A 16,418-nucleotide genomic window follows, 5' to 3' on the forward strand; every position below is an offset into this window, starting at 1 on the left:
ATTTTGCGTCAGGGATAAACCTTACAACAACGACACATAGCCCAAACCTTGCTGCATCAGAACTGCATATTCTACATAAACATAAAATGGACCTGTTAATGAAACAAAGACAACAAGAAAAAAACAACCTGAGCCTGCCACTAGCCAACTTTACCTTGACTTCATACATTGTAGCCTACTCTCTTGCGCTCCAACTACGAGACGGTTATATTGTTTAATGTTTTCACACATAGATGCATCAAACAAATAATTCAAAAGTCACAGTACTGATGTGATGGGTCAAGTGTCGTATCGTTGACTAAAACACATATTTGCGATGTGGTAATGGTAAACATTAGTGAACAAGTACACAAAAAGTGAACAGGACAACACACAATGCCACGGTAACGTTATATGCTATGAATTAAGAATGCTCAGCTCAGCCAGGTTTGTTTGTGTCAGGATGTAGGCCTATGAATGTGAATGAAAATATGCCCTTCTCCAGTAGGAATAGGCCACCTTAAAATGCACCAGAATAAAAGAATCACCTCTACTCAGTAACAATGTTTTTACCCTCCCTCAGCACCCCCTCTATGAGCACCCCCAGATGAAAATGAGTTCCAGCGTCCCTGGTTAAATGTTGCACTTTTGATAAGGTTTTGCCTATATTTTGTAATAGTAAATGCTGTCACACTTTTTGAAACTATTTCAGCTTGTGTAGGCCTATTAGTCCTTTCTGAACATATTGAACACACTTTTAAAAATATCGCGATAATACCGAAAACCGTGATAATTTTGGTCACTATAACCATGAGGTTCAATTTTCATATCATTACATAGTCTACAAATACATAGATATTGTAAATATTACAAGAATACAAGAATGTCTTCAAGTTCATTGTGTCCTTATTGTGTTGTGTTTGTGCCCTACATGGTTTTGTTAAAAATATATCAATAACAGAGATTATTTGAAAAATTGAATTGAATTGGTCATGAGAGTTAATTCATTTGATGGACTTTTTTGTGTAAATGAAAAAAAAAAATGTTTTATGGTCTCCCTTTCACCCTTTGTCATTTACTAGCCTACATCGGTAATTGGAATTATTCTGGATCATGGTAGCTACCATAACATTGAAATCAAGTTAGGCTATATTAAATTGTTTTAAAATACTTTTATCAAAAAATACAAGTTCACATTCTATTTTGTCACTTATATTTAAAAAATCAATCAAATGAGGTAGATAATATTTTTTTGAGTTTTGACAGTTTGACAGGCTTCGTGAGATTCGCCACCGTGTAGAAAACGATGATAGCCACTTGCACACACACGCTGTAGGATGTGATTTGTGTATTTCCTGTGTCGTGGTAGCGAATGAATCGTCAGGCTCCGAGTATGTGCACCAGGCAGTCCAAGAATTGGTAAGATGGCGGCTGCGGCAGTGGTTGAATTTCAGAGAGCACAGTCTCTGATCAGCACGGATCGAGACGCTTCCATTGATATTTTACATGCGATTGGTAAGTACATTATGCACTAAGTGTTATATCCTGACACCAAATCACTGTCTTTATTTGACCGTTAATTTGCCATCGTGCTGTCACAAAACAGCCAAGTTCTCTTTCGCCCATGGTGTTAGCTAGCCGGTTTTCTTGCTGCTGACTCACTGTGACGGGCATGAGTAGCTTATTTAGCTAGCAGCTACCAAGCTAAAAGCCTGCACGGATACTACATAAGGTAAGTTACATTGTGGTATGTTATGGTGCGTAGCAATGTAATGCTACAGTCTACTAAATGTATAATATAGGTTGCGGAAAGCAGTTTCATTAAGGCAACCCTTTTGCTACCCTTACATCGCTAACGTTAGTTAGCGTCATTGTATTAGCTAGCTAGCTCACTGTGTAGCTCCGCTTCAATCCTGAAGCGGTCATTGCAAGCAGACTTCATTGCTACTTTGTTAGTTAGCAATTATTAAGTTGCTACACACTGCTGTAAGTTACTGTTATGTAGCCCCACAGTAAGATTACATGAATGTCCTGAGAAGTCTGTGTAATAGTTACGAATTTTAAGATAATAACAATCAACGATTGAATGATGTGGAATATCTCCTGTCTACTATCAAAGAGTCTCCTCTTTGTGCTATCAAATACTACTACATAGGTCGCTAATGTTACTTAATCTTATATAGACAGTCAGCGTTATTAGCTGTTGTTACCTTGATTATTTCCCTAGAATGTAAACGGTAATAGTGATAGAAAACAGGCTAGTTCTAGATAGTTAACGGTAAGTTTGCGGTAAACCGCTGATTTCTCCAACTGGGATAAGGGGTAAACCCCGCTGATTTCTCCAACTGGGATAAGGGTTTGACGCAAAGCATCTTCAGCTCAGGATGACAGTAACGTTAGACTACCATTATTCATTCGATTCATTGTCAAGTGTTTGAGATTTGGCACGCGAAAAAGTAAACGACACAGTATCTTCATGTCAATTCAGTAATTAATCCGTCGGTTCTTGAAGTTTAGAAACTCAAGACCATTGTTAATCAGATAAAGTCGTTCGTAATTTGAGTCATGGCTATCTCGTTTCACATGATGCGAAACAGTGTGTGTATTTGCAGCGTTTCTGTTTAACACATTTTGTTAACAATTTGTTCATTGTTGATGCAGTCAAGCGAGATGTCCAAGAGACCGACGAGGAGGCTGTGCGCGTCAAGGAACAGAGTATCCTTGAACTGGGGGGTCTGCTGGCCAAAACGGGACAGGCAGCAGGTGAGGTTTCAGTTCTGTCTTGTTCACACCGTTACTTTTCGAACCTCTCCTATAATTTTTATCCTAGACCACAATAGATAGGTTACATAGCTTTTCAACAACTTGTTTGATGCACTTAGGGAAATTATTTCTCATGACCATTGCTACCAACCTTGTCACTACTCTACTGATGTGACTGGACTGCAGAAAATAAAACTACTTCAGTGGTATGATGGTTAACTAATCTCCTTCTTACTCTATTCCCAGAGCTCGGTGGCCTCCTGAAGTATGTAAGACCCTTTCTGAACTCCATCAGTAAAGCCAAGGCAGCGAGGTTGGTGCGCTCCTTGCTAGACCTCTTCCTGGACATGGAGGCAGCCACAGGGCAGGAAGTGGAGTTGTGCCTGGAGTGCATAGAGTGGGCCAAATCTGAGAAGAGGACGTTCCTGCGTCAAGCGCTAGAGGTATGTCATGGATAGTCTGCACACAGTCTGGCAGCTACCATAACATATATGGGAAGCTGTGTGCATAAATCCATTAAGGAATTTGGTGTGGGAGCGTTTTGCGTGTGCTGTATATGGAAACTGGTTTAGTGTAACGTTTGTCTGTATGGGGAAACATTCCAAAACAACGCCTTGTGAGAGTATTTAAGAAAGAAAGCCCCTCAGTCTTTGCCCCCTCACCTTTCAGTTGCGTTCAAAAGTACAGTTCTGATATGCTGTTGTCACAAGGTTGGTTCGCTCGCCGCTCACGGGCCTCGAACCCGCCACCTTGACACACAAACCGGCATGGGAGACAAACGCTCTAACCACTGAGCTAAAACCACAGGCTTCCAACTCAACGGTTAGAAGCGTTCTTAAGGTTAGGGCTGTGAGGATTTACACGGGCAACTAGCACGCTAGCTCAGTCTGCCTCAGTTACACTGTCTCCGGTCTGTGTGCTTGTCATGAAGTGGTAAAGCTATGGTTGATCCTGAACAACGTTCCTGGGCATGTAGTGGTAGTCACAGAAAATAATCAGGCTGAATTTTGGCTGTGGTGATAGGATCTGCTAAACTTTAGTTTGTACTCTGGAGCAGAACCTGAAGCCCACTTGCCTGCCCAACCCATATTACTACAAGAGTCAATAATAGTTATGGTTATGGGATTTGGCAGACGCTTTTGTCCAAAGCGACTTAATTTAACTATTGTATTGTATTTTATTTATTTAACAGTGAACAGTTTAAAGAAGTTGGTAAGACTACAAGGAGAATAGCAATACTAAATAATAATGTCAATGCAATCAATGAAAATAAAACAATGAAACTATACTATAATATAGTATACAAACCATAACTCATAAGAAACGCTTAATTAACTAAGTGCATGCTGAACAGCTATCCTCTTGAAAGACTCAAAACTATTACAGGAAGGAGAGCACTGGGCAACTCATTCAAGAACCACTGAGGAAAAGAGTCTTGAATTTAACCTGCCGTTATGGCTGATGCTCATCAGAAGACCGCAAAGGGCGGTTGGGGATGTACAGCTTGATCGTAGAATTGAGATGGCAGACAATAATATGAAATGACCTCAGTTTAAGTTAGGAAGTAGCCTTTTTTACCCGGGGATTGATGGGGTAAAATATGAGGCCTACATTTTAGTCTGGCAGCAGGATGTTCAGTTGATGAAGCTAATGTGTGTCCTCTCTGTGACTGGTCCATGTTTGCTAATCTTGAGACCATCTTTGTTCTGTGCAGGCACGCTTGGTCTCACTGTATTTCGACACCAGGAGGTACCAGGAAGCCCTGTTGCTAGGTGAGCTGAAGAGCAAGTTGTCTGACCTAGACAAAGTGTGTGTCACTGTTTATTTCTGTTCTCTCCTGAGTCTGACTCGCACAGATATACTCTTTCACTCATACATGCATGCTAGCCTGCTTGTGCAGCATCATACAATCAGTGAAAATGTGTCTCAACTTGACACTGAAACTTGAACTTGAACTGAACTTGAATAACCAGGTGGTACATGAACACATTTTATTTTATCATCATTAATACATTGTGAAGTTGGTGCACCTTCCTCAGTTACTCAGATCCAGAATTGGTTCAGTTTAAATTCAGCCACACGTGGGACTAAATGTTTAAACCTGTGCCCTAATGATTAAGTGATATTAAGGACCCCAATAGCCAGTTCCATCAACTTCATATACATAAAGACCATAGACATGCACAAGGCCAGGCCTCACCACAACCACATCACTGATGCTTAACACCAGTTTATAACAGAAAGTTTATACCGTGTTTTTAGCAATCTTTTTAATGGCGTATTACATTATGTGGAGTCAAAAAAGCAACCGTCTCTGGTCTTTTCTCAGGCTCACAGCTGTTGCAGGAGCTGAAAAAGATGGATGACAAAGCGCTGCTGGTGGAAGTGCAGCTCCTGGAGAGCAAGACGTACCATGCGCTCAGCAATCTGCCTAAGGCCCGTGCCGCCCTCACGTCCGCCAGAACCACAGCCAACGCCATCTACTGCCCGCCCAAGCTGCAAGCAGCCCTTGACATGCAGTCGGGTGAGTCCGCAATTTGAGTGCCCTGTTCCTGCATGATGTGATCGCCCCTGTCAGGAGGCTTTGAAATGGGCTTCTGAAGCTCCCTGGTCATGTCTCCTTTCTTTCTTTCTTTCTTTCTTTCCTTCTTTCCTTCCTTCCATCTCTACCTGCCCACTTCCCTGGGCTCTCTTAGCTGAAGGATTGCAAAGAGAAATTGTATTTTCTTGATGCAACTAATTCTAATAAATGGTTGTATTGACAGAAAATGCACATCTAATCTCCTAATAGAGTGGTGTAGAAGTTCCATAGCATTATAGGTATCGACAGCTGTCATGTGATTTGTCTCTTGTGATAAACAAGTGGACTTCTTTAAGTATTAAAGCAACACTAAAGAACTTTTTCTCTGTCGCACGCACAATATTTGTTTATCCAGCACTGGCTTTGCAAATAACATGTCCACAGACAAGGTAGAGTATGTTGCATGATTTTATGAAAGTATGATATATTGCGACATCAGAAGCACGTCAAATTTGTAGTTTCTTATGTCTCATTCCATCGAACTACAGATCCGCTACCCGATCTGGCAAACTTACATAGTGTGGTTATAGCCGATAGAGGGCTGCAAAGCGAATGCAGAAGTGCTGTTCACCCTGTTACGAGTTGATGAACCATTGAAACTATTTTGGAAACATTATTTTAAGGTACAAAAAACTCTTTGGTGTTGCTTTAAGGGCTAAATAATTTTAACAACGTAACATGTGGCAGAATTTGTCTCTACAAACTGTTGTGATGTTGGGAAGCTTCACGACTCCATTTTCTCCAGGATGCGTACCAGGTGGGTGTCTCCAGCATAGAGAGGCTCATTGTCCCTTTCTGTGTATTAGGCATCATCCACGCGGCAGAGGAGAAGGACTGGAAGACAGCGTACTCGTACTTCTACGAGGCCTTCGAAGGCTACGATTCCATCGACAGTCCACGGGCCGTCAAGGCCCTCAAGTACATGCTGCTGTGCAAGATCATGCTCAATGCGTAAGCCAACCTTCTATCAAAACACACACATACAATCATACACACATAATCACTCTCCTACCTCATCATAATTTCTTATACAAAGCTTTACTTTGGCCACATCATTATGCTGTTGTACAAATGTTATGAAGTAATGTTTTTAACCACAAATTACCCTAATCTAACTGCATGCCTACTTGTAATACACATGGTTCCTTCCTGTGAATTCAGCCTTTTGGCGGAGATCTTATTGATGCATGAAGAGTTTGTGGAATAGGAGGATGACACTGGAACAATGGAACAATGACTGATGACTGAACAACAAAGACTGGAACAATGGCTGATGTGCTTACTGCTTTGTTTTGCAGGCCTGAGGACGTCCAGGCATTGATAAGCGGGAAACTTGCCCTGCGTTATGCCGGCAGACAGGTATGTGAGCCGCAGGGCATCACTACACGCTCCAGAGGTTCATGGCTGTCCGCTGTAGGACAAAGGATGCTCTGATGGCGTCCTCAGTACGAATCTCCCATAGCCACACTCACCCGCAGACAAACATGCTGGGGTGGGCAGTTTTTTTGTTGAGAAAGGGGCACTGCTTTATTGCCATTAATTTATGATACTCTCTAGTCCACATCACTAGTCATCTCCAGATGTTACTCTTGTTATGCAAATGGAGGTTATACCCTGCCTCTGGGGGACTAGGGGACTAGTGACAGGAAGCGAATGGGAGAGAGAGCAGGGGTGGGATCCGGAAAGGACCACGGGGCGGGAATCGAACCCGGGTCGCCGGCGTTCGGTGCAGGTGCCCCAGCCAGTTGCGCCACAGCTGGGGCCCTTGTGAGTTATTGTCAGGTGTGAACTTACAGTGTAAAAGTAGGCAAGATTGACCTGAATGCTCACATACATCAGTCTTAATAAAAAGAAAAAAAAAAATGTTTGTTTAAATCCACACACACACACTGCTCACAGACTCGCTTTGTGGATTTAAATGCCAGAATTTCTCTCATATGTTTTTTGTATTTGACAGACAGACGCGCTAAAGTGTGTGGCCCAGGCTAGTAAGAACCGGTCACTCGCTGATTTTGAAAAGGTGAGACAAAACACAGCTGGCCATCTAATTCTTTCTCACACTCTGGAAAATCTTATTATTCATGTGTTTTTGCAACCTGTATGTCTTCCCTTCTGTGTCTGCTCTCCTTTCCACTCCTCTCTTTCTACCCTGCCCGCCCCACCCTCCTCTTCTTCATCATCTTTCCCTCTAACTTTTTCCCTGTTCTATTTGCTTGAGCTCATCAGCTCTAAAGATGTTTTGTGTATATGTGTCATATTTGGTTGTTAAGTCATGATGCAATAATGTGCCGATAGTTCCCTTTTTGGGTCCAACTCGTCCCAGAGCCGCTCGTTATTTTCCATAGATAGTAAAAGAAACACTTTTTTTTTTTTTCCTTGAAGGCCCAATCGCCGCTACGCGTGGGCAATTTTAAAGTCCTCAGTGGACATGTCATAATAATAAAGACATTTTAAAATACTCCTTGGAGTGCCTTGGTGAAGAAAAGTTTTTTTCTTTTCAACTAATTTTGGACACACTTTTTTTTCTTCTTCTGCTATTCAGAGAAGCCTATAAGAAAATGGTGTCAACCTAATAAAATCCTATTTTTCACGGTGGCCTGGACGTTACCCTTGATTATATCATCTAGCTGCAAAGCTACACTAACTCTGTTAGGGCTGAGCTACACCAGGCGCGTAACTGAAGCGGTCGGTTCGTGTTGTGTCTGCTGCAACAATTAGCTTCCATTATAATCAATGGAAGTAGCTACACCAGACGTGACAGTGGGGCGTACGTTAGAAAAAAATAGACCATTTATCTAAAATGGATTTTACGCGTCGCGAACGGAACGCTTCAGTTACGCGCCTGGTGTAGCTCATACCTTAGAGTTAAGCTTTTTTTTTAACTCTTACTTTAACAGTGGTGATTGTGACAAGGTGTACAGGTTGTGAAAACCAGCTGCCTGCGCAAGTTAGCGTTTTTGGACGGTAAAATATCAATAAATGGAGTGTTTCAGTATTTCCCAAAGCCCTTTTATCCCTCTCATGCCAAACATATTTAGTTTACCGTCATAGAGGATTAAATAAAATAGAAAATATATGTTCTAAAAGCTGCAATCAGTGATTTGAGGCATTTTCCTTAAAAGAAAAAAACGATTACCAAAACAGTTGGCAACTAATTTAATAGTTCACGACGAATCAATTAATTAATGGTGGCAGCTCTAGTGTCTTATGAGTAGAATGTGAATGCATAAATGCACTGCCCTCTGCTGCCCCTACCAGGCACTAACGGAATACAGAGCTGAGCTGAGGGATGACCCCATCATCAGCAACCACCTGACCAAACTCTACGACAACCTGCTGGAGCAGAACCTCATCAGAGTCATTGAACCCTTCTCCAGAGTCCAGGTTGGCCACAGCACGTTCCCCTATGTTTATTTGTTTATTTTTTTGTTCTTGCTTTGGTTTAGTTTGGTATGTTTTGTAATGTTTGGAGATATCCTTTAGCAATTCATTTGTTTTTCTAGAAGCCAGTGCTTCATGTCCAGGATCTTGTACTAGTTCAGGAGATACTTTACTAAATACTAATTGTGTACAAAGTTTTTGTCCTCATGGTGGCCTCTTTCTTCTTCCCCTCACAGATTGGGAACATTTCCAGTCTTATTAAACTGTCTAAGGTGAGATCATCTTTTTAAAGAGCTGGTCTATGGTGGTGTATGATCCAAAATGCTTCTGGTTTGTGAGTAGACAATGACGTTTGATTGTTTGTCCCTCTTTTGAGTTCAGGGTGACGTTGAGAGGAAACTATCTCAGATGATCCTAGACAAGAAATTCCATGGTAAGTGATCACAACACTGTAGTGGGTTTGTTTCAACCTCTGATGAAAAACACCTTCAATTTGACATGCTTCCATAAGACGCTTCTCTAAGGCTGGTTCATGGGAGGTGCATTCAGAGGGGGAACTGGTTTTCTTTCAACTTCTAAATTGTTTGCTAATTTCAACACACCCGTGGGGTATACTACGAAGCGTGCTGAACATACCCAGGCTTCCTTTGGATAACCTGGATTAGGGATCGACTGATATATAGGCCGGCCGGTATATCGGGCCGATATTTGCGTTTTTTACATGCATTGGCATCGGCCGATAAGTGGCTGTGTTCGCCGATAGTTTTCCCCCCGCATTATTTACATATAGGCGTCCACAGGCAGCTCTGTGTTGCTCTTTTAACTGTTTGACTTAGCTGAAATATTGCCATACACTTAAGTGGAAGCAAGTTTGTGGGTCCAAATGGAAAATGCGAATGATAGATAGATAGATACTTTATTTAATGCTGAATGCCTCGTCTATAAAACTGCTTGCCATTGTATTTAGGGAGCTGCAAATAGCTAAGTTGTAGGCTATCCATATGCATGTGGTAAAGTAAAAGTAAATTAAGTAATGCCAACGTTGTTCCGTGTTATTTGTGGGAGTTTTATTCAGCGAGCGCATGTGTGTGTGGCTCCCTCCCTGAATGCCTAAAACTGCTTGCCATTGTATTTAGGGAGCTGCAAATAGCTAAGTCGTAGGCTATCTGTATGCATGCGGTAGCGGTAGCTGTTACGAACACTGGTCAATCATATGATTAAGTAATGCCGACATTGTTCCATGGTATTTGTGGGAGTTTTATTCAGCGACCACCTGGCTGGGTTTTGGACACGTGTGGTGTGTGTGTGTCTCTCCCTCCACCTCTCCCTTCGAGCTGGATGGAGTTGCCATCGCAGTGAAATCAGAGCTTTAATAATGAGACGTGTTATACGTAGTTGAATATTACTTTGTGTTAATGTTTCTCATGTACCAGACATAAGTGTACCGTGTATGCCTTACTTGTGTTCAGAGCCAGTTCAATGGTGGTTGAGTTTTCGTCAGCAACCAAACAGAAGTTTGTGTGTGCGTCTGGTCTGTCTCACTCAGTGGGACACACGCATCACAGTGATATGAGAGTGCTGCGCTACCTGAAGGAGAGCTTTTAAAACTTTGAGAGAGATGTTTTTATACCTTTTTAACGTTGATGCCGTTTAGAACAGAAACATCTGACACCACATTATTTTCCTCTGCTGATTTATGTTCTGTGGTTGACACATCTGGCAGCTTTTTTTAGAAAAATATAGACATAGCCATGCAGTCTTAAATTACAAATCAAGCACTTTATTTCAATAGCTACTTCTCAGGCTTATTGTTTTCTTAAATTATTTAAATGTGTTGACAAAGGACATTTTGTGATGACCTGAATTATGTCTTATAATATGTCAGCAAGCAATGCATCATCAAGGCTGTGTTGTAAGATGTTAATGAAAGCCTTTTACCCTTGCACAGTTAACCATATGTATTGCATCCATCCATAAGTTTTAATAAATGTTCCTTTTTTTAAATTGAGACTTAAACCATTTGTTATCATTTGTGTAATTATGTGTCATTTGTATGATGTAAATTGAGGGAGCAAAAGCAGTATCGGCTCCAAAAATTGGCTCAAGAAAATCGGCAGCCTGTATCGGTCATCGGCTATGGCTGATGGAAAAAAAATCGGTATCAGCACTAAAAAAATCCATATCGGTCAATCCCTAACCTGGATCGACAAATATACGAAATTTGCAATCAGAGTTAAATGCTACCACGAAGCTCACTTACGAGTAAATTTGTCAAGCTAGGTTTTCGTCTTTAGTTTCAATGCGCGTTCCCATTGCGTCATTTTACTCACCTTTACAAAATGGATCGATCTAGAGCAGTTTATTTCACGCAAGAGGACCAGGTTTGGTTGGCAGCATAAAGACACCATGGTGATCTAGCGATGCTAAAACAGAACCACTTTTGTGTCACAGCATACCCCGCTACAACATACCTCGCTAACCCACTAATCAAGCTTTGTAGTATACCCCACTGAATCCATTGTTGGCATTGTTGGTAGACCTCTCTGAAGAGCAGGTTCGCCCAGTGGCTAAATTCCTTCGACACCAGTGGTTTGTTGTTTGTATTGTGTGTCAAAAACATCATAATGAATTTTAATCCTTGTGGTTGTGCTGCAGGCATCTTGGACCAGGGAGAAGGCGTCTTGATCGTCTTTGACGAGCCCCCCGTTGACAAAACATATGAGGCAGCTCTGGAGACCATTCAGAACATGAGCAAAGTAGTGGACTCGCTCTACAACAAAGCCAAGAAGTTAACATAGGTCAGTCAAAGATGTTTGAGCATTGTACTGCTCCACCTTCAGGCCTCTGAGCTTGTTGTTGGTGAAATGGTGAATATTTTCATGCAAAATAGCTCTCTCTCTGTCAAGTATCGCCTTCATGCACAAAGGGCAAATTAAATTGCAAGATCTGCAAAGCAAGGACCTGATTTGAATTTGTTTTTTTTTTTAATAATTAAAAGTAATACTACATTGATGACATGTCATTCATACTGTTGTGTTAAATTCTCTGATCTGTGGGGATCTTGTTTGAAGGGTATGGAGATGCACTTTGATGAGTAGCCTGGAAACAAGGCAGCATTTATTATGACCGCCGCGCAGTGAAGCGGCAAAGGGTTTTTTTTCTTCCGGATTTTTTTTTTTCCTTTAGTAATTTTGTGTCAATGATTCCCGGGACACTGAAAGACAGGTTCACGAAACTTGTTGGGCATTTAGCCCCACAAAGAGGTCACGGAGCCATTGTTTTTCGTTTTGATCAGGCCCCCCGCCTGACTGGACCCCCAAAGGAGGATGGGGCGGGGACAGTTTTCTGTAAATATCTCGAACCGTACAGCCTAGGAAGACCACATTTTTTTTTAGTATATTGGTCTCAAGGGGCCATGTCCACCCATCCTATAACCACTCATTTGATGTATAGCGCCACCTAGTTAACAATGAAAAAGCAGAAACGAGGCGTTGTAATCGCGGGTATCTTTGGCTGACCGGTTCGAAACTGCACGGAATTTGAAATGTAGGATCATTATGACACCCTCAGAATGCATGCCAAGTTTGTGGTTAGTGGAATTCCGTTCATGGGAGACCATACAATAAATTAATATATGTGTACATTTAGTAACTACACTACACATGCACTCACACACTCATTAACACACGCAAACACACAAAGACACATGCAGACACACACACACACACACACACACACAAACATAAACGCACGCACACACAGGTATGCACACACATGCACTAATGAGCATTTTCATCTTGGGATTTAACAGGGAACCTGGTTACTGTGACCCAAGTTGTTGGCTTAGTAGCCTACATTACATTGAGCTGTTGCGAACACGAGAGACGTCCTGTAGGCTACTGTTTATGAAATATACCCCCATTTTCTAGCCTCTCGGGTACCGGCTATCGGTATTACATGTCCCCCATGCACATCGGTTGACCATGGTTATCCGTTGGGGTTTTTTGAGGAAATTAAACTCCATAAATCCACCCTTAATTTGTAATTTTATGCCTCCTCCCTGTTGTTTCCTTTGGAGTTGTTCGAGCTCATATCCGAGTCAGTTGAGGCTGGACTGTCATTGGCTCATCTGCGTTCTAAGGGCAACGCTTAGCGACAAGTTAATTGCAGTGTCGTCTGAACTTCTGCATGTGGCATGACTCGAGCTGGTGCTGAAGTCAGACGTGTACAGGGTGAACAGGAGCGGTGAAAGCACAGTCCCCTGAGGCACTCCGGTGCTGCTGATCAGTCTCTGAGAAGCAGTCAGTTAGTCTGACGAACTGTGGTGTCTCCATCAGGTAGTTTGTGATCCAGGGTACCAGGTGACCATCTGCACAAGCTTGTCTCTTAATCTGACTGGCTGAATGGTGTGAAAGGCGCTGGAGAAATCCAAGAACATGATTCTCAAAGCACTTTCCCCCTTGTCCAGATGAGATTGTGCTCTGTGCAGTAGGTATATGAGGGCATCCTCCACGTCCACCTTCTCCTGGTATGCAAACTGGAGCAGGTCAAGTGAGTGGTGGACCTGGGGTCTGAGGATGTGAAGTAGCAGTCGCTCCATGGTCTTCATCATGTGTGATGTTATAGAGACTGGCCCAAAGTCATTTAGCTCACTGGGATGTGGCTTTTTTTAGTTAAGACATGATGTCTTCCACAGTGCTGGTATCTTCCCCAGTCGGAGGCTCAGGTTGAAGACATGCTGCACAGGCTCCCCCAGTTCCACAGCAAAGGCTTTAAGCAGTCTAAGACACTCTGGGCCGGCTGCTTTCCTGTGGCGAAGTCTCCTCAGCATGATTCCTGAACCTGATTCGCCATGATGATGGGAGGAAGAGTGATCCCTTTGTTGTGTATTGGGAGGAGGGGTGCATCTGTGAAAGTTGGTGCCTGTTGCGATGCAAATGTTGGAAACGTTTCCCAATCAAGAGTCACCAGACTAGATAGATAGATAGATAGATAGATAGATAGATAGATACTTTATTGATCCCCAAGGGGAAATTCAAGGATCTCGGTAGAATACACAATTGCACTTACAGCAGAAATGGTATATATAAACATATAACTAAACTCCACTGTACAATAAAGACAGTAGAAGATAAGAACTAAATACGGAGAGGCAGACAGACTAAGCAGAGAAGTAGATCTCTCCTCTTCCCTTTAGTGAGGCATTGAACAGTTCAATGGCCCTGGGGACAAATGACTTCCTCAGCCTTTCAGTTGTGCATGGCAGTGAGCGAAGTCTCCAGCTGATCAAGCTCTTTTGCTTTTTAATAGTGCTGTGTAGAGTGGATGACATTCATTGTCCAAGATGTTGATCAGTTTGTTCAGGGTCCTTTTGTCAGTTATTGAAGTGATGCACTCCAGTTCAGCTCCCACTACAGAGCCAGCCTTCCTTACCAGCCTGTCAAGTCGCCCAGCATCCTTCTTCTTTGTGCTTCCTCCCGAGAAGAGGACGCTGGCCACAACAGACTGGTAGAACATCCTGAGGAGCTTGCTGCACACATTGAAGGACCGCAGCCTCCTCAGGAAGTACAGCCTGCTCTGTCCTTTCTTGTAGAGTGTGTCGGTGTTGTCCAGATTATTGTCCAGGTGGAGACCCAGATACTTGTAGGTGCTTACCACCTCCACATTGACCCCATCAATGGAGACTGGTAGCAGAGCGGGCTTAGACCTGCGGAAATCCATCTCCTTGGTCTTTGAAGTGTTGAGTTGAAGGTGATTTGCACCAATGCAGAAAGGCTCCTGTACTCCTCCTCTTGCTCGTCCCTGATACACCCCACAATTGCAGTATCGTCAGAAAACTTCTGCATGTGGCATGACTCGGTGTTGTAGCAGAAGTCAGATGTGTACAGGGTGAACAGGACTGGAGAGAGCACAGTTCCCTGTGGCGCTCCGGTGCTGCTGATCACAGTGTCAGAGAGACAGTTCTTCAGTCTGACGAACTGTGGTCGCTCGGTCAGGTAATCTGTAATCCAGGTTACCAGGTGAGCGTCCACACCCATCTAACCCACTTGGTGAATGAGTTTTGATTTTTTCAGGCTAGCGGTAAACCATTACTCGTATAGATTAACTCTCCTCCTAAAACCTGCCCTGGCTGAAATCACCTCTTTCTCATCTCTATGCTGTGTTCTGTTTCAGTCTGTGCTAAAATCTGTCACTACTATGACCTTGGCCCTTATAAGAGGTTAAATTGGCTTAGTAGGTTTCAAACCCACTGATATTGTTCTATCCACATTTAGACCATTCTCACATAGTAGGGCTCTACACATATGGCTTGGTGTAATTTCCTATTGTGGCAATGTAGGACATCTTAGGAATGCTGCAATATACAATGAATATTACAACATATACAACAACTTTTTTGTCTGTTTGGTAGTAGCTCACGTGGTGTATGTTTGTCCATTTGTGTGTGCTGTCCCACAGGAGAGCACTGGCGTCGTCACTGGGCCTCCATGTGGCCAGTTCCCCAAAAGACTCCAGGGAGAGGGGGCGAGATGGGGAGAAGCAGAAGTCTACACCCAGGACAAAACAAATGACAAAAAAAGACATGAGAAGAAAAAGGAAAACCAACCCACCCCCCCCCCCCCCCCCCCCCCCCCCTTGCAAAAAAAAAAAAAAAAAAAAGACAAAATGTATAACAAACTGACAGGGTTCTTCTGGCCCTTCCAGCTTTCACCTGGAAAGTTTTTGAAACGTGGTCAGTGTCCCTAGCTATCTCCTTAATGGACTACTGTCAACTTTACCCCAAACCCCGACCACCTACCCCTCAACACTTAGGTTTTTGATTCTGGGTTTGCGTTTGTTTTCTGTTTTTTCTTCTTGTCCTCTGTCACACACCCTTCAAGAGGGTTATCAGGGAATCCTTCTGATAATACAGCAGTTACACAACAAAAGAGTCATATATATATATATACACACGCGCACACACACAAAAAGAGTTCTATACGAAATGTACATATACAGATCTGTCCTGGAGCTCTGCAGGCAGGCCAACCCCTGGACTGAAGGTTCAGCTGTGTTGCCAACACCCGCGCCCCTCTCCCAGAACGTGGCATTGGACGTCAGACCCCCCTGACCCTCCCTCCTCTTCTGGGCACGTCCATGAGCTACACCAAAGGAACGGTTTCAAGGGCCCCCACCCTGTACCCCTACACCCCAACCTCCTTGAGACCCCATGCCCTGCTCCCACCCCACTACACCCGGATTTGGCTCCACTGCGAGTGTTGATGGGGTGTAAGGACTGTTTGTATCCGGGCAAGGGTTGGGCCGATGTATCGAGGGAGGATTCCGTCACAAGGTGGGGCATGAGGCAACTGCATCCTGCCGCCCTAATTCTCCTCCCACCTTTGCGCCCCCACCCCAGCCCAGCCCTTCCCAACCTTTCCAGCTCCCTGTTTGTACATAACGTTGCCAAGAGCCTCATTCCATGGCTTGAATGGCCGTCACCCTTTTTTTATAACGCTAAAAACATAATAAAGTCACAATGGGAGAACTTGTCTGTTTCAGTCCTTATTGATCTTGATCTGATTGAATTGTGCCTTCATTTATTTGAATCTCCAGCTGTGTATCAGTATAAAATGTAAATCTCCTATGAAATTACTCTGTAATCAGTATTACAGAGTTTGCATATGTTTCCATTGAAATATGGGGAAATACAACTGATATTTGTCAAATGTGG

At 43.1% G+C, this 16,418-nt stretch overlaps 1 protein-coding gene across 1 annotated transcript; it reads left to right on the forward strand.

Moving 5' to 3' along the window:
* Positions 1-1,326: 1,326 nt before the first annotated feature.
* LOC125296679 (26S proteasome non-ATPase regulatory subunit 11A) lies at positions 1,327-15,333 on the forward strand. Its single transcript, XM_048246718.1, has 13 exons — positions 1,327-1,494; positions 2,641-2,742; positions 2,989-3,185; positions 4,457-4,514; positions 5,072-5,266; positions 6,130-6,274; positions 6,622-6,682; positions 7,281-7,343; positions 8,582-8,707; positions 8,941-8,976; positions 9,086-9,137; positions 11,360-11,502; positions 15,164-15,333. The coding sequence occupies exons 1-12, from the start codon at positions 1,404-1,406 to the stop codon at positions 11,500-11,502; spliced, it is 1,269 nt and encodes a 422-aa protein (XP_048102675.1). The 5' UTR covers positions 1,327-1,403; the 3' UTR covers positions 15,164-15,333.
* Positions 15,334-16,418: the final 1,085 nt, after the last annotated feature.

The sequence above is a fragment of the Alosa alosa genome, chromosome 6, assembly GCF_017589495.1.
Source record: "Alosa alosa isolate M-15738 ecotype Scorff River chromosome 6, AALO_Geno_1.1, whole genome shotgun sequence".
In the NCBI taxonomy this organism is placed as follows: Eukaryota; Metazoa; Chordata; class Actinopteri; order Clupeiformes; family Clupeidae; genus Alosa; species Alosa alosa.